This window comes from Eretmochelys imbricata, chromosome 24 (assembly GCF_965152235.1).
Source record: "Eretmochelys imbricata isolate rEreImb1 chromosome 24, rEreImb1.hap1, whole genome shotgun sequence".
Taxonomy (NCBI): Eukaryota; Metazoa; Chordata; order Testudines; family Cheloniidae; genus Eretmochelys; species Eretmochelys imbricata.
In genome coordinates, this window is record NC_135595.1 from 20,914,699 (window position 1) to 20,932,270 (window position 17,572).

General features: G+C 62.6%; 1 protein-coding gene across 1 annotated transcript; it reads right to left on the bottom strand.

Annotated features, from left to right (window-relative positions):
- Window positions 1-11,475: 11,475 nt before the first annotated feature.
- Window positions 11,476-14,340, bottom strand: LOC144279736 (uncharacterized). The gene has a single exon (XM_077841349.1). The coding sequence runs from the start codon at window positions 14,338-14,340 to the stop codon at window positions 11,476-11,478; it is 2,865 nt and encodes a 954-aa protein (XP_077697475.1).
- Between the last annotated feature and the right edge of the window lie 3,232 nt (window positions 14,341-17,572).

Genomic DNA, 17,572 nt, shown 5'->3' on the forward strand with positions numbered 1-17,572 from the left:
AGGCGAGGGGTCTCTAGGGGCATTGAGGGGAGTGGGATGGGGGAGGGGTCTCTAGGATGGGATTGAGGGGAGTGGGATGGGGAGGGGGTCTCTAGGGGCTTTGAGAGGAGTGGGATGGGGAGGGGTCTCTAGGGGCTTTGTGGGGAGTGGGATGGGGGAGGGGTTTCTGGGGTGGGATTGAGGGGAGGGGGTCAGAGGCGAGGGGTCTCTAGGGGCATTGAGGGGAGTGGGATGGGGAGGGGTCTCTAGGGGCTTTGTGGGGAGTGGGATGGGGGAGGGGTTTCTGGGGTGGGATTGAGGGGAGTGGGATGGGGAGGGGTCTCTGGGGTGGGATTGAGGGGAGGGGGTCAGAGGCGAGGGGTCTCTAGGGGCATTGAGGGGAGTGGGATGGGGAGGGGTCTCTAGGATGGGATTGAGGGGAGTGGGATGGGGAGGGTCTCTAGGGGCTTTGAGAGGAGTGGGATGGGGAGGGGTTTCTGGGGTGGGATTGAGGGGAGTGGGATGGGGAGGGGTCTGTAGGGGCATTGAGGGGAATAGGATGGGGAGGGGTCTCTAGGGTGGGATTGAGGGGAGGAGGTCAGAGGCGAGGGGTCTCTAGGGGGGTTTGAAGGGAGGGGTCTCTGGGGTGGGATTGAGGGGAGGGGGTCAGAGGCGAGGGGTCTCTGGGGGGGTTTGAAGGGAGGGGTCTCTGGGGGGGTTTGAAGGGAGGGGTCTCTAGGATGGGATTGAGGGGAGGGAGTCAGAGGCAAGGGGTTTCTAGGGGCATTGAAGGGAGTGGGATGGGGAGGGGTCTCTGGGGTGGGATTGAGGGGAGGGGGTCAGAGGCGAGGGGTCTCTAGGGACATTGAGGGGAGGGGAGTGGGATGGGGGAGGGGTCTCTAGGATGGGATTGAGGGGAGTGGGATGGGGAGGGGTCTCTAGGGGCTTTGAGGGGAGTGGGATGGGGGAGGGGTTTCTGGGGTGGGATTGAGGGGAGTGGGATGGGGAGGGGGTCTGTAGGGGCATTGAGGGGAATAGGATGGGGAGGGGTCTCTGGGGTGGGATTGAGGGGAGGAGGTCAGAGGCGAGGGGTCTCTAGGGGCATTGAGGGGAGTGGGATGGGGGAGGGGTCTCTAGGATGGGATTGAGGGGAGTGGGATGGGGGAGGGGTCTCTAGGATGGGATTGAGGGGAGTGGGATGGGGAGGGGTCTCTAGGGGCATTGAGGGGAGGGGTCTCTGGGGTGGGATTGAGGAGAGGAGGTTGAGGGAAGAATCCCAGGGGCCCTGAGAAGAGGGTGCTGGGTAAGGAACCCATAGGGCAGGGGTTCTCAACCTTTATCTTTCTGAGCTGCCCCCCCCCCTCGCCCCAGACACACACTGTGCTATAAAAACTCCAGGGCCCAGCTGGGCCACAACAATTGTGTTTCTGCATATACAAGCCAGGGCCGGTGTTAGGGGGTAGCAAGCCGGGCACTTGTTCTGGGCCCCGCACCACAGGGGCCCTGCGAAGCTAAGTTGCCCAGGCTTTGGCTTCAGCCCCAGGTAGTGGGACTCAGTGCACCGGGCTCCAGTCCCATGTGGCAGGAATTTGGCTTTCTGCCCTGGGCCCTAGTGAGTCTAACGCTGGCCATGCCTGGTGGACCCCTGTAACCTGCTCACAGCCTCCCAGAGGGCCCCGGACCCCAGATTGAGAACCACTGATATAGGGGATCTGGGTGCAGACCCAGATCCCCAACCCTGAAAGGCCCATGGATTCAGTTCAGAGAAGTGGGGAGGGAGCTCACTGACTCCCCACTCCTTCCTGCCCCTTCTCCCTCACTTTACCCGCAGCTCCCTCCACACACTCTGTGAACTGAGTTGCTGGGGTCTCAGCACAAGCTCCTGTCGCGGTAGGGCCTGTCACCCTTGGGTGAAGGCCTCCTTTCCTTCACACCTCCACAGGGGTGCTACCTGGCCCCCTCACCAGCAGAGAGGCTGAGGGCTGAACGGGCCATGGGACCCCTGCACCTGCACCTCAGCCCTTGGGGGTTTCCCCGCAGGGTAGTACTAGGACAGGCTGTTCCCATCCAGGCAGACCCAGCAGCCTGGAAACCGTTCCCGTCCAGGAATGCTAAAGCCAAGGACGCAGTTAAAGAGAAGTTTCAGAGTAGCAGCCGTGTTAGTCTGTATCCGCAAAAAGAATAGGAGGACTTGTGGCACCTTAGTGACTAACAAATTTATTTGAGCATAAGCTTTCGTGAGCTACAGCTGAATGCATCCGATGAAGTGAGCTGTAGCTCACAAGAGCTTATGCTCAAATAAATTTGTTAGTCTCTAAGGTGCCACAAGTCCTCCTTTTCTTTTTAGTTAAAGAGAGGAAGACCTGGGGGTTGAGAGGGAATAGATGACGGCTGGAGCCATAAACAAGCTCGTGTCCCTGTAGTGCTTTGTGTGGTGTGTTTGTACAGAGCCTGGCGCAGGAGACACCGAGCCAGACAAGTAGCTGTAGTAATCAGAAGATGCACCCTTTGCATTCCCCCAAACAGCCACTCGAGGCCATTGTGGGTCCATTCCCTGTTAGCTGCATGGCGTTGGGGAAGCAGGCAGGGGAGAGCTGGGGTGGCTGGCAGAGGGAGTATTGGAAGCTCTTTGGCTTTGCTCCTTGCAGCAGGAGCAGCAGCCAGCATGAATCCCTGCAGCAGAAGGGCAGGCGATGACCCCGGCCTTGCCCCCTCTGGCCTGCAGCTGACAGCATCGCAGCTGGGACATCATGGTGCCGGGCAGAGACCTGGCCGAGTCAAGCGGCGCAAAACCAAACGGGAGCGCAACTCTGCCAAGTTCGGCAGGAACACTGCGGTCGGAGGTCTGGAGCAGAGGCCTGGCTGCAGGACGCTTCAGAGGATGCCAACCCCAGGCTGGAGCTCGCACCGTGCTGGCTACGCAAAGTCCACCCCTCTACCAGCCATCAAAAGGGACTCCGGCTCCATGCCGGTCATCATAACCCAGCACAGGCTCAGCCAGCACCTGGGCATGTTTAACAGGGAGGTGAAATCAGCTGACATCAAGAGGCTGCTGGATCCCCGAAGTGAGCGAGAGACGGAGACAAGTGCTGCAATCCCTGGCACAATCAGCCAGGCTTGGGAACCCTGCACCCCTGGTCAGACATGCGCTCCAGACAGACAGCATGGGACCAGCGCGCCTGTACCCCACGCCATGGGCGAAGGGCCCCAACCTACAGCTGCCCCTGCTGCCAGGGAGCTGGGCCCAAGTCACTCTGAAACCGCGGTGGTGGAGACAGGAGATTCCCAGGCTGAGGTCCCAGCTCCCCTGGACGAGAAGGAGAACGTCCCCCCGAGCGGGGCCGAGCCAGGCGGTGCCACCGCCACCATGAGGGAGCTGGCCCAGGAACTCCAAACCCATCTCGACCTGACGTCGATGTTCCCGGGGCGCAATCTGATCAGCGAAAGGCGCCAGACAATACTCAGCACCCTGCTGGACCGGCACCAAACCCTGCCCGATCTCTCTGCCCTAATGGTGCATAACAAGCTGTGCGGTGGCTCTGCCCAGGGAGGTAAGGGCTGTGGCCAAGGGTGTGCGGCGGGGTGGGGGTCAGCAAACTCATGACATCACTATAGCTGTCATAAGCTAGGCAGGGACAGGCCTGCTTAGTCCTTGGAGGGGAGACTCCCGATTATCCTAGGGGAGCGGGGTGTGGGGTTCAATAGGGGGCGCTCTCCCCTGGCAGTCAGTGCTGGCCCCGGTGCAGCGCTAGGGCCCTGTCTTGTAGGGAGCGGGGTGTGGGGTTCAATAGGGGGCGCTCTTCCCTGGCAGTCAGTGCTGGCCCCAGTTCAGCACTAGGGCCCTGTCTTGTAGGGAGCGGGGTGTGGGGTTCAATAGGGGGCGCTCTTCCCTGGCAGTCAGTGCTGGCCCCAGTTCAGCACTAGGGCCCTGTCTTGTAGGGAGCGGGGTGTGGGGTTCAATAGGGGGCGCTCTTCCCTGGCAGTCAGTGCTGGCCCCAGTTCAGCACTAGGGCCCTGTCTTGTAGGGAGTGGGGTGTGGGGTTCAATAGGGGGCGCTCTCCCCTGGCAGTCAGTGCTGGCCCCAGTTCAGCACTAGGGCCCTGTCTTGTAGGGAGCGGGGTGTGGGGTTCAATAGGGGGCGCTCTTCCCTGGCAGTCAGTGCTGACCCCGGTGCAGCGCTAGGGGCCTGTGGGGCAGGGGCTCAGCAGGAGGCGCTCTCCCCTCTCACTGTCAGTGCTGGCCCCAATGGGGCGCTAGGGGGGCTCTCCCCTGGCAGTCAGTGCCGGCCCCAATGCAGCACTAAGTCTTTCAGATGCACACCCCAGCCCCCTGTATTTTAATTCAAGTTCCCTGGGGTCTGTCCCCCGGAGTTGGGGTGCTAGCCCTAATGCCCAGGCCAGGCCCGACTTGTGCAGTTCCATTCTGCCTCCTCATCTCCCTGCTGCAGTTTCCCTAGTTGGCATCCCAGGTCCCGCACGGGGCAGGTGCCATGACTTTCCTGTACTAGCTTCCTGCGGTTTTGGGCCGGGGGGGCCGATTGGCACATTTCCCCCAGAAGCGGGTGCAGTGACTCTGTGGTTCGGGGCTGGGCGGAGTCGTGTTCTGTCCCCTCGCTCTGGAGAGGCGGGTGCAGTGACCCTGCGTTTCTGGGCCCGGGCGAGGGCGGAGTTGTGTTCTGTCCCGTCGCTCTGGAGAGGTGGGTGCAGTGACCGTGCGGTTCGGGGCCGGGGCTGGGCGGAGTCGTGTTCTGTCCCGTCGCTCTGGAGAGGTGGGTGCAGTGACCCTGTGGTTCTGGGCCCGGGCGAGGGCGGAGTCGTGTTCTGTCCCGTCGCTCTGGAGAGGCGGGTGCAGTGACCGTGCGGTTCGGGGCCGGGGCGAGGGCGGAGTTGTGTTCTGTCCCGTTGCTCTGGAGAGGCGGGTGCAGTGACTGTGCGGTTTGGGGCCGGGGCGAGGGCGGAGTCGTGTTCTGTCCCGTCGCTCTGGAGAGGCGGGTGCAGTGACTGTGCGGTTCGGGGCCGGGGTGAGGGCGGAGTCGTGTTCTGTCCCGTCGCTCTGGAGAGGCGGGTGCAGTGACCGTGCGGTTCGGGGCCGGGGAGAGGGTGGAGTCGTGTTCTGTCCCGTCGCTCTGGAGAGGCGGGTGCAGTGACCCTGTGGTTCTGGGCCCGGGCGAGGGCGGAGTCGTGTTCTGTCCCGTCGCTCTGGAGAGGTGGGTGCAGTGACCCTGCGTTTCTGGGCCCGGGCGAGGGCGGAGTTGTGTTCTGTCCCGTCGCTCTGGAGAGGTGGGTGCAGTGACCGTGCGGTTCGGGGCCGGGGCTGGGCGGAGTCGTGTTCTGTCCCGTCGCTCTGGAGAGGTGGGTGCAGTGACCCTGTGGTTCTGGGCCCGGGCGAGGGCGGAGTCGTGTTCTGTCCCGTCGCTCTGGAGAGGCGGGTGCAGTGACCGTGCGGTTCGGGGCCGGGGCGAGGGCGGAGTTGTGTTCTGTCCCGTTGCTCTGGAGAGGCGGGTGCAGTGACTGTGCGGTTTGGGGCCGGGGCGAGGGCGGAGTCGTGTTCTGTCCCGTCGCTCTGGAGAGGCGGGTGCAGTGACTGTGCGGTTCGGGGCCGGGGTGAGGGCGGAGTCGTGTTCTGTCCCGTCGCTCTGGAGAGGCGGGTGCAGTGACCGTGCGGTTCGGGGCCGGGGAGAGGGTGGAGTCGTGTTCTGTCCCGTCGCTCTGGAGAGGCGGGTGCAGTGACCCTGTGGTTCTGGGCCCGGGCGAGGGCGGAGTCGTGTTCTGTCCCGTCGCTCTGGAGAGGCGGGTGCAGTGACTGTGCGGTTCGGGGCCGGGGCGAGGGCGGAGTCGTGTTCTGTCCCGTCGCTCTGGAGAGGCGGGTGCAGTGACCCTGTGGTTCTGGGCCCGGGCGAGGGCGGAGTCGTGTTCTGTCCCGTCGCTCTGGAGAGGCGGGTGCAGTGACCGTGCGGTTCGGGGCCGGGGAGAGGGTGGAGTCGTGTTCTGTCCCGTCGCTCTGGAGAGGCGGGTGCAGTGACTGTGCGGTTCGGGGCCGGGGCGAGGGCGGAGTCGTGTTCTGTCCCGTCGCTCTGGAGAGGCGGGTGCAGTGACCGTGCGGTTCGGGGCCGGGGAGAGGGTGGAGTCGTGTTCTGTCCCGTCGCTCTGGAGAGGCGGGTGCAGTGACCCTGTGGTTCTGGGCCGGGGCGAGGGCGGAGTCGTGTTCTGTCCCGTCGCTCTGGAGAGGCGGGTGCAGTGACCGTGCGGTTCGGGGCCGGGGCGAGGGCGGAGTTGTGTTCTGTCCCGTCGCTCTGGAGAGGCGGGTGCAGTGACCGTGCGGTTCGGGGCCGGGGAGAGGGTGGAGTCGTGTTCTGTCCCGTCGCTCTGGAGAGGCGGGTGCAGTGACCGTGCGGTTCGGGGCCGGGGCGAGGGCGGAGTCGTGTTCTGTCCTGTCGCTCTGGAGAGGCGGGTGCAGTGACCGTGCGGTTCGGGGCCGGGGCGAGGGCGGAGTTGTGTTCTGTCCTGTCGCTCTGGAGAGGCGGGTGCAGTGACCCTGTGGTTCTGGGCCCGGGCGAGGGCGGAGTCGTGTTCTGTCCTGTCGCTCTGGAGAGGCGGGTGCAGTGACCGTGCGGTTCGGGGCCGGGGCGAGGGCGGAGTTGTGTTCTGTCCCGTCGCTCTGGAGAAGCGGGTGCAGTGACTGTGCGGTTCGGGGCCGGGGCGAGGGCGGAGTTGTGTTCTGTCCCGTCGCTCTGGAGAAGCGGGTGCAGTGACTGTGCGGTTCGGGGCCGGGGCGAGGGCGGAGTCGTGTTCTGTCCCGTCGCTCTGGAGAGGCGGGTGCAGTGACCGTGCGGTTCGGTGCCGGGGGGAGGGTGGACTCGTGTTCTGTCCCGTCGCTCTGGAGAGGCGGGTGCAGTGACCGTGCGGTTCGGGGCCAGGGGGAGGGTGGAGTCGTGTTCTGTCCCGTCACTCTGGAGAGGTGGGTGCAGTGACCGTGCGGTTCGGGGCCGGGGAGAGGGTGGAGTCGTGTTCTGTCCCGTCAGTCTGGAGAGGCAGGTGCAGTGACCCTGCGGTTCTGGGCCCGGGGGGGCCGATTGGCGCATTCCCCCCAGAGGTGGGTGCAGTGACCTTGCGGTTCGGGGCCGGGCAAGGGCGGCGTCGTGTTCTGTCCCATCGCTCTGGAGAGGCACCTGGCCCACACTGCGTTTGATTCCTGGGTTTGCGCAGCCTCCTGATTTTCTGCTGCCCTCAGCTCTTAGGAGCCCAGATGCCAGGGGTCAGGCGCTGCTGTTGGGTCCGGGATCAAGTGGCAGCTGGAGCTCTGAACAGGGCATTTCGGGGAAGAGGAGAAGGGGACAGGACGTGTTGGCCTTCAGCAGCCCCAGCCCTGTGCACACGGTCATTAAAACGGTGAGTGGCCTGTGGTCCCTGGAAAGCCCCCTGCCCCCCTACCCCAGAACCTAGTGGCTGGAGGGCCATGAAGGCACCTTCCTCCATCATTGGGGCAGCAAACACCAGGCCCAGACCCTCCCACCTGCTGGGTTGTCAATCTAAAGGCCTGTCACTAGGCCTGCCTACCCCATTTCCAGTGGGACTCCAGGGGACACGGAGAGGACCCAGTGACTTTCCAAGGTGGGGTCTTTGCCTTACTGACTTGTGTGCATGGCCGCATGCATGTGGCATTGGTGAGGGACAGACAGAGGGACAGAGATTAGCTAGTTAAGATGAGAGCAAAGGTCCTTTGCCCATGGGGAGGTGGAGACCTCTGGTCGGGCAGAGCTGGCCTTACCTCGCAGGGATGTGTGGGCCGTGACTCCGTAGCCCCGGAGATGGGCTGCAATCGGTACAGACTCTCTAAGCCAGTCCCATTGCAGAGCACCCCAGTGCGGAGTGCCCCAGCCCAGCCCCACATACCCCATCGGACCCAGGTACACCAGAGCACGCTGCCCACACAAGGGGCGGAGTCGGCAGATGGCCCCTGCCACTCCCAGCATTTGCCCTGTTAGCTGGCATGCCGTCCTCCTCCGGCTGGACAAGCCAGCCCCCTTCTCTTTCCATGCAGGGAGAGAGGAGAGCGACCCGAAGGGAGGACCTGGAATCCCTTGGCGCATGCGAGCCATTTGGCCAGCACAGCATGCACCCCACAGCAGCTCCGTCCCACCACGCGCTCCTGTCCGGCTCGGCCCGACACTCATGCACAATAGCCACCTTTGCCCCGCAAGCCCCAGGCCCCCTGCCCAGAGCTGCTCCATGCTGCGGGAGATCCTGGGAAGCCGTCTGGGAGCCCAGGACCAGGCTCGAGAGAGCCAGCATGGCCTTTAGGCTGGCCCGAAAGGACTGTGCCTCCGAGGGACACGGTCAAGGGCACTGGATGCCATTCGCAGCTGGGGATTCGGTGCAGACCTTGGGTCTGGACAGCAGGAGCCCTGCGGAGTGCCCCTTGGCTGGGCCCCTTCAGCACCCCTGTGCCCACCGGCTGAGCCCAGAGCTGTGGCAGGTGCTGCAGACCCAGACCCAGAGCAAGCGGCCCCCACTGGAGCTACACACTTCCCAGACCATGGAGAGAGCCGCCTCGGAGATGCAGACCTCCTTCGATGTCCTGAAAAGCATCTGGAGCCCCAACCAGCCCAGCCAGGCAGCAGAGGTCCTGGCCCCCCGAGTGCTGGCGTGGCCTTGTCCAGGGCACAGGGCTGTCTCCTGGGAACTGTGCTCAGAACCAGCACTCCTCCCGCAGGTCTGCTCGCTGGATAGGCAGGGGCCTCACCTGGAACCGCTCCTGCCCCCCAAAGAAGCTCAAAAGCCCAGGCATGCCAACAGGCTGTTGGTGAAGCCCAGAGACCACTGTCAGAAGCCGGCATCCATGGAGCCAGTGAGAGCCCCCAACTGCTACCAGCCATGGGACTCCAGAGCTGCCGCTCCCAGAACCTGGGATCTGCCGGAAGCCAGTGGGGAGGGCTGCCCCCATGCTGGGGGGTGGAAGAGCAGGTTCCCCCTGGTGGGGGCCCAGCAGCTACGCACACTCCAGCAGCTGCCCATGTCCTTCTTCCCCCCCTCGGAGGCGCTGGAGCACAGCCGCTCGCCGCAGCCCACTCTGCACGGATACCTGCTAGAGGAGGGCAGCCCTGAGGCCTGGGTCTTCCCCCGCATGAAGCTGTACTGAGAGATCTTGGCAGGGGGAGGAAGTGCATTGGGAGCCCTGGCACCGCTGGCTGGATTGGGGCGCTCACTGGTCCCTCCAGCTCCCAGCTGCCTTTCCTCAGTGCCCTGTGCGGCGTCAGTCAGTACTGGGATCAACTGTGCGGCTTTAGGGGCCTGCGTGCAGCCCAACTCTGTCATGGTCAGGGTATCCACCCCTCTTGGGTCCCCCAGGTCACCTCCCAAGCAGCGGGCTCCCCCAGAGCCGAGGCCATGTTAGAGGCTCCTCAATAAAGGCCAGTTGTCAATAAGCGGCACTGTGGGGGTTTCCTTGGAGGTGAGACAGTTCCTTGGATTCACAGCCACACCAGGCTGGGGGGCAGGTTCCACTTCCCCCTCTCGCCAGCCCCATTCCCAGGCGCCCCCTTGGGGTTAGTGTCACTGCCTCCAGCCCACAAGGAGTGCGGGCCATTCCCAGAGGCTCTCTGAGGCCAAGGCAGCCATGGATGCATTGTCCTTCTGAGCCAGAGCAAAGGCCTGGGGCCAGGAGCCTTGCATGAACCCTGTCACTCCCCCTCCATGAGCCCCCGTTGCAGAGAATTGCCTTTAAGAAAATCGCCCCCGAGATGCCCCCTGGAGGATCCGCAGAAGCCTCAGGCAGTGGGATTTCCATCCCTGCTGCTTTGCTGCCATAGGCAGCATGACCTGTCCTCCCGCCCGCACAAGGAGATGGCTGGCTGAGCGCATCCCACTCTGCTTTCCCGCTGGGGTCGTCTTATTCGCCCGCCCCTCTCCAGGGCCAGTGGCCTTCCAAACCATAAACTAAACCAGGGACCCAGAGGGCCTGGGGCTGGCTGGCTGGAGAGACAGAGGGATAGACAGACAGACAGATCTCCCCTCAGGCTGAATGCTCTGTTATGCCCCTGTACAGATCCTCAATCACTGAGTCCCTGTGACCAGGCCGTCACACTGGGATTCCCCCCAGTCAGGGTCAGATCACTCATGGCTTTCGTAGTGGATATTTCCCCAGCCCCATTGCCCCTGGAGGGTATTAACTGGGAGTCGGGACTGCTCTGACCCTGCTCAACCTCCCTCGGGGCACCCAGGAACTGTAATTTTCAGTTCTCCTGCTCTGCCTCGTTCCCCCCACCAGCCCCTGGACCCCCACCATAGATCCAGCTCCCTTTGCTCCCTCTCTCAGAGCTGCCATGCATCGCCCCTAGTGCCTGAACCCTTCCCCTGCAGGTCTCCAGCCTGTGTCCTCCAGGTTCAGGGGGGAACTTGGTCAGATGTGCCCAGGCAGAGAGCAGGTCTCACAGCCCGGGGCCAGCCCCAGGCCAGAAGCTGCCTGGGCCCTGGCCCACCTGCTCCTCCTGGGGAGTTTGTCTCTTAGTTCCCCTGCCAGGTCCATTAGTGGATGTAGTGTAGCAGTAGGCTGTGGGTCCCAGGAAATTAGAGAGAGAGGGTGGGGGAGGGGATCTCTTTTATTGGACCAGCTTCTGTGGAGGAGAGAGACAAGCTTCTGAGCCACACAGCGCTCCTCTGCAGGGTCCATTTCCGTCACTTGCCCCGGGGCCCTGGAAGGTGCACGCTGCTGGCTCCATAGGAGCCGTGGGCAGGGTGAGGACTCCAGCAGCAGCTTAAGTTGCCCGGTTGAGGGATACTGAATTCCCAGATGGAGGGAACAGAAGGCAGGTTGTTCTGAGTGCAGGGCTGGGAGCCAGGGCTCCTGGGTTCAGTTCCTAGCTCCGGGAGGGGAGTGGGGTCTAGTGAGTTGGAGCAGAGGGCGCTGGGAACCAGGAGTCTTGGGTTCTCTCCCAGCTCCAGGAGGGGAGTGGGGTAGAGCAGGAGGGTCCAGGAGTCCTCTACCCCAGATTGGCTGCGTGACCTCAGAGAAGTCACCTCCTGGGGGGGGTGGGGGTGAGGAAGGTTAATTAGTTCCTGTCTGAGGCACTCTGTGGACAGTTCAGCTGTCAGAGGGAATTCTGTTCCTGTCCTCCCCGCAGGTCCTGGCTGTCTCCAGTGAGCAGCTGCCACATCCCAGGTCAGAATTTACCTACAAGTTCCTCTCGTGCTGTTGCTTCCAGCGTGTCCCGAGATGCATTCAAACTGGGCTCGGGTCCCATTGCCCAGTTCTGTCACTCATGGAGGGTCATTCGAACACGAGGCCAGGTGGGGACTGGAGGCTCTTACTCCCAGGGAAGCCAGTGGCAAAACTCCCAAGGGACAGGACCAGGCTAAGCCTCAGAGATAGAAACAGGCGGGCTGCTTGCTGTGGGTGGTGAGGTTGTGAGGTGGGGAAGTTGCTGGTGATAGAGGAAGTAATGGGCTGCAGGGGATGGGGATTGGCAGTGGTATAGAACCACTGGAAACTCCCATTTCCTTAGCCAAGCTGGGATGTGGACTCTAGGAGTGGCTTATCTTCCTCATCAAATGGATACAACTCCTCCTCCTCCTCCATGTAGCTGCCTTTCAGAGCCTTCCGGAGTTTGGTCCAGAAGAGCCTCTGGGCTGCAGGCTCCAGGGGCCAGCTGATGTAGGTCTTCTTGAGCATCACCTTCCTCATGCGGTGGTAGGCAGACAGCTCCCTGTCGGGGATGGCCTCCAGGAGCACCATCACCAAGACGTCCTTGAGCTCCTCAAAGAGCCGGTAGCTGGCCAGCTGGATCTCCAGAGAGCACCACTCACTCTGCAGGTAGCTGCGACTGATAACACAGACGGTCTTGCGGCTGTTGTAGATGCTATCCACGATGTTGTCAACAATGCTCTTCCCCAGCTCGAAGTCCCGGTGGTGCAAGCAGAGGCGGAAGGAGCCCTGGCTGCTCTCCAGGCTTGGCACCAGCTGCTCCAACACCCACCCCTCATCAGCGGAGTTGTAGGAGATGAAGGCATCATACTGGAAGTGCTCCCCATCCTGCCTCCTCCAGCGGTCATTCACCCAGGAGCGCAGGATGTAGAAATGGTACTTAAGCCGCCAGTAGGCCCGGTGGTAGATCAGGGGCAGCAACATGAGAAGCAGCAGCGCCGGGGCAGTGACAGAGAACAAGTACAGCCCCACGTCCAGGAAGCAGACGTGTGTGTCAAAACTGTACACATAGCCCAGCTGCTGGCGGGAGTCGCAGGAGTAATTGTAGAGATAGACCACCTGCACCCACCTGTTGGCCAGCCAGTTCTGGAACCACAGGTTCTTGCAGGTGCAGCTCAGGGGGCATTTGCGTAGGTCCAGGTACCTGAGCAAGCCCAGGGCATTGGCCACACTCACATTGACGGTCTGCAGCTGGTTCTTGGCCAGGAGCAGCGAAGTCAAGTTGCTGAGGTTCCCGAAGACCTCCAGCGTCAGCGAATGGAGCCCCATGTTCTCCAGGTTCAGTTTCTGCAGGCGGCTGAGGTTTTTGAAGATCCCAGGTGGCAGATCTTGCATGCCATTGCTGCTGTCAGCCAAGCTCAAATACTGCAGCTGAGCAAGGTCGTCAAAGGCATCCGGGGAGATGGAGAGCAGCTTGTTCTCTGACAGATAGAGGGAGCGCAGTGCAGCCAGGCCTTGGAAGAACTTGGCGGGGATTATTTTCATGCCGTAGGGCTGCTGAGCTTGTAGCTTGAGATCATAGAGTTTGTGCAGGTGCCTGAAGGGTGGGCTCTTGTGCTGTGTCTTGGTGATGTATTGCAGTTTGTTGCCCGTCAAATCCAGCACCTCCAGCGTGGCCTGCACCAGGTGGAAAATGTCACTGCTGATCTCCTTGATGCGGTTGCCATCCAGGTAGAGTTTGGAGAGGCTGCATAGCCCGCTGAACGACCTACTGGTCAAGTGGCGGATGTTGTTGCCCCCCAGGTCCAGGATCCGGAGCAGGCTGAGGTGCCTGAAGACGCAGGGGAAGAGGATGGAGATGCGGTTATTGCGGAGGTTGAGGGTGCGGAGTCTGACCAGGTTGGTGAAGCTGGCCTCGTAGAGGTCGGTCAGCAGGTTGTTATCCAGCCGCAGCTCAGTGAGGTTGTAGAGCCCCTTCAGGGCATGTTTGTGCAGGTAGGAGATGGTGTTGATGTTGAGGTGGAGGATGCGCAGATTGGGGGCGTATCTGAATGCCCAGTATTTGACTGAGAGGATGCGATTGTAGCGGAAGCTGATGAAGTGCAACGCCTCCAAAAACGAGGAGTTTTGGCAGGTGCTGAGTCGGTTCAGCAGGTTGTGTTCCACCACCAGGCTCTCCAGAGGGTTGTGCTGCCACTTGTCCACACAGTCCAGCCACTTGAGCTTGTTCCACGAGAGGTCCAGAGTCCGGATCGGCGGGCACAGGGAGAAGGACACGTTCCTCAGCTCCCGGATGTTGTTGCTCTGCAGCAGGAGGTGGTTGAGCTGGTGATTGCCCAAACGCTGGCAGACCTTGCTCACGCCTTCGTTGCCTAAGTGCAGGCCGGAGTAGTCCAGGCTGTGCGGCTGCAGGCTGGACACATTTAGAAGATGGAAGACATCCAAGGGGTTCCCCTTCAGCAGCAGGTAGCTGAGGTTCTGGAGCTCGGCACCGGCAAAGGAAGTGACATTGGAGATGTTGTTATAGGACAGGTCCAGGCTCCTGATGTGGCGCAGGAGCTGTGGGCCGCCGCCGTCCACGGCCCGGAGCGAATTGTTGCACAGATGCAGGGTGGAGAGAGATGGGGGGAGTGGACAGCTGGAATTGAGAGAACGCAGGCTATTGCAGGACAGGTTCAGCACCTGCAGTCTTGTCAACCCCTGCAGGCTGCAGGCCACGTCGGCAAAGCTCACCAGGCGGCAGAAGTACAGGTCCAAGGTGCGGAGGTTGCCCAGGGGCTGCAAGGCGCGGGGGTGAATCGTGCTCAAGGGGTTATTGCGCAGGGAGAGGTGGGTGAGGTTACCCAGACCTTGGAAGGCCCCTTTGGACAGCTTGGACAGGCGATTGTCGGACAAGTTGAGCGTGTCCAAGGCGCTGAGGTTCTCGAAAGCCCCATCCTCTATCGTCTCCAGGTGGTTACAGACCAGCTGCAGCTGCTGCAGCTGTGGCAAGTGGCGGAAGCTGGCCGGAGGCAGGCGGCAGATGGAGTTGTGGGAGACGTTGACGAACGTGGCGTCAGGAGGCAGGTCGCCCACAGCGCTGGTTATGTCCTTCAGGAAGCGCTGGATGCACCGGAAGCTGTGTGGGTCCTCCATGGACTGGATACAGTTCCTGAAGCCATAGGCAGACGCCCCCGGCATGAGGAGCAGCAATGCGGCCAGGAGGGGAAAAACGGGGCCCATCCTGCCTTCCCGGGGACTGGGGGCTCTCCACACTGGCACAGAGACCTAGAACCAGACGGTCAGTGTGAGCCTCTGCTCTGAACTGCCTGGGACAGAGGGGCAGAGCTGAGCACAGGGACCTGGGGGGCCTCAGAGACTGAATGAGGACTCCCTTGGGATGGGGGGCGGGGGACGGCAGGATCCTGGGTTCTATTCTGGCTCTAGGAGGGGAGTGGGATCTGCTGGATTAGAGGGGGCTCTGAGAGCCAGAACTCCTGGGTTCTTGCCCCAGCTTTGGAAGGGGAGTGGGGGCTGGTGGTTAGAGCGAGGAGGGCTGGGAGCCAGGACTGCTGGGTTCTCTCCCAGCTCTGGGAGAGGAATGTGATCTTGTGGGTTACAGCAGGGGGGCTGGGCTGGGACTCAGGACTCCTGGGTACTAGCCCTGGCCTTCTATGTAGCTGCACCCCATTGCAAATTCCTGTCTTATTCCCAGCAGCCCCTGGGATGTTTGTGGTACCACTGGGGGATGGTTCTCACCTGGTATGTCCTACGCCTTCAGCTCCCTCCCTCCCCGGCGCAGAGCTGGGGAATGGCTCGGGATCCTGGCAGGCTCTGAGCTGAGTGCCAGGGCACGGTCCGTCTCTCTTCCTTGCTGGAGGAGGCAGTGAGGGGTGCTGGGAGTTTTGCCAAGGAGGTGTCTGAGACTTTGAATGAGGAAGTGCTTGGGAGTATCATTTTCAGTCACATTTTGAGCTGACACTCAGTGGGGTTACAGCTGCACAGAGCTAGGGACAATGCTGCAGAAAGGCCCACAGCAAGGGGGCAGGACTCCTGGGTTCTATTCCGGCTGTGGGAGGGGAGTGGGGTCTGGTGGGTTAGAGCAGAGAGGGCTGGGGTCAGGACTCCTGGGTTCTATCCTGGCTGTGGGAGGTGAGGGGAGTCTAGTGGGTTAGAGCAGGGGGAGCTGGGGGCCAGGACTCCTGGGTTCTCTACCTGGCTCTGGGAGGGGACGGTTGTGCAGTGGTCTGTGTTGCCATGACTGAGGGAGGGAGGAAGCACTCGGTAGAGCAGTGACTGGGGGACAGATAGAAGAGGGGGATTTGGCATGTGGGTTTGCCCCCAGGAGAGCTTCCTCCCCCCCTCCCCCCCCGCTCCCTGCTGCTGTGGGCCCTACTGCTCCAGAGCCAAGGCCCACTCCTCCCTTGCCATCTCTGAGGGGGCCAGGTAGCACCTGTTGGGAGGGGTGATGCGCCCTGGGAACAGGCCGAGGGAATCCTGCATCGTCCTCAGCTGCGGCCCCTTTCACTTCTCCTTTGCGGGGTCCTGCCTTCCCACTGCAGCTTGCAATTCCGCTGACAGGACCCAGCATGCTGCAGGCAGGCAAACCGCAGCCCGTGTGCAGGGGCCACCTGCTCCCACAGCAGCTGATTCGGGGGCGGGGGGAACAAAGTGGGAATTTTCTGTTGCATTTTTGGGTGTGCCTTGGTTTCCCCTGCATGGCGCAGGGCTGCCCAGTGGGGGAGAGGGGTTCTGCCTAGGGTGACCAGATGTCCTGATTTTATAGGGACAGTCCCGATTTTTGGGTCTTTTTCTTATATAGGCTCCTATTACCCCCTACCCCGTCCCGATTTTTCACACTTGCTGTCCGGTCACCCTAGTTGTGTCCGCTCTCAGGGCCGACTCACAGACATAGGGGAGAGAAGTAAAGGGGCCTTAAGGAACTGGCTGGACCCGACCCAGATCAAGAGACGATGCTGTCCCTGGATTCCCCCCAATCAGCAGGGAAGCTGAGCCCGGCCCAGCTGGAGACTGAGGCCTGAGAGAGGCAAGGGGGGGTCCTGGGATTTGACCGTGGAGATCAGACAGATGGAGCCTGACTGGGGTCGTGGCAGGTTGGCCGGGCTCTGGCTGACCCGGCCGGAGTCTGCATTGACCTTAGGGTGACCAGGGTGAACACCCTGCACTGCTGACCAGGCCCTTGACTGTCTGGTTGGCAGTGCCGCGCAGCTCCCAGACAGCAGCCGGCATGTCCCCCCTCCGGCTCCTACACGTAGGGGGTAGCCAGGGGGCTCCGAATGCTGCCCCTGCCCGAAGCGCCACCCCTGCAGCTCCCATTGGCTGGGAACCACGGACAATGGGGGCTGCGGGGGCGGTGCCTGCAGACAGGGCAGAGCGCAGAGCCTCCTGGCCATGCCTCCACAGGAGCCAGGAGCTGCTTCAGGTAAGTCCCCCCTGGAGCCTGCCCCCCATCCCCCTGATCCCCCTCCTGTCCTCCAAACCCCTCAGTCCCAGCCCGGAGCACCCTCCTGCACCCCAAACCCCTCATCCCTGGCCCACATCGGAGCCCTCATCCTCCTCCCCAACCCCCTGAGCCAGCCTGGGAAAATGAGTGAGTGAGGGTGGGGAGAGCAAGCAACAGAGGGAGGGGGGATGGAGTGAGTGAGGGGCGGGGCCTTGAGAAGGGGCGGGGCAAGGGTGTTCGGGTTTGTGGGAGTAGAAAGTTGGCAACCGTCAGGGCCCCCCTAGGCTTCAATCCCTACCGCGGGCACGACACTCCTGCCTGTCTCAGAGACTGGGGGCATGGGGACGACCGTGAGGGAAGGGTGGGACTCCTGAGGGTCTGGTATGTTGCAGGGACCCCCGAGGGGCTGTTCTGGGGGTGTAGCACAGGGCCAGTGGCTTCATGCCAGGGGCAGACATTTGGGTAAGGGGGGGAGCTGCAGATGCGGGTGTAGCTGGGTGCAGTGCCTGGGTGAGGGGAGGTGGGGTGATGGGGAGCAGTCCTGGGGGGCTTGGGTGCATGGGGGCGGCTAAGGGGCAGTCCTTTGGGGGGCCATTCTGCTCTGGAGAGGGCACCTTGTCTCTGCCGGGCAGGCATGTGCCCAGTATTGGGGGGCTGAATGTTGGGGGTACAGTCCCGGGGGGGTTGGGTGATGGGGGCATTGCCTGACTGTGGGGAGCAGTCTGGGGAGGGGCTGAGGGGCAGTCATTGGGTGCGGGGGGGCAGTCATTGAGTGGGGGGGCTGGGTGGGGGGCAGTCCCTGACTGGGGGGTGGGTGCGGGGGAGACTGGGGGGGCAGTCCCTGGGGGGGTTCCGGGGGGGCAGTCCCTGGGGGGCGGGGTGCCGGGGGGGGCCTGGGGGCAGTCCCTGCCAGCCAGGCTCTGCACCAGCCGGTATGGGGGGGACGGGGGGGCTGGGTCTTTAATCGGCAGCGCGCAGGGAGCGAGCCGGCGGCTGGACCGGGCGGCTGCC

Excerpts from the sequence above, each read along its gene's own strand:
- LOC144279736 (XM_077841349.1), bottom strand. The coding sequence starts at position 14,340 with ATGGGCCCCGTTTTTCCCCTCCTGGCCGCATTGCTGCTCCTCATGCCG.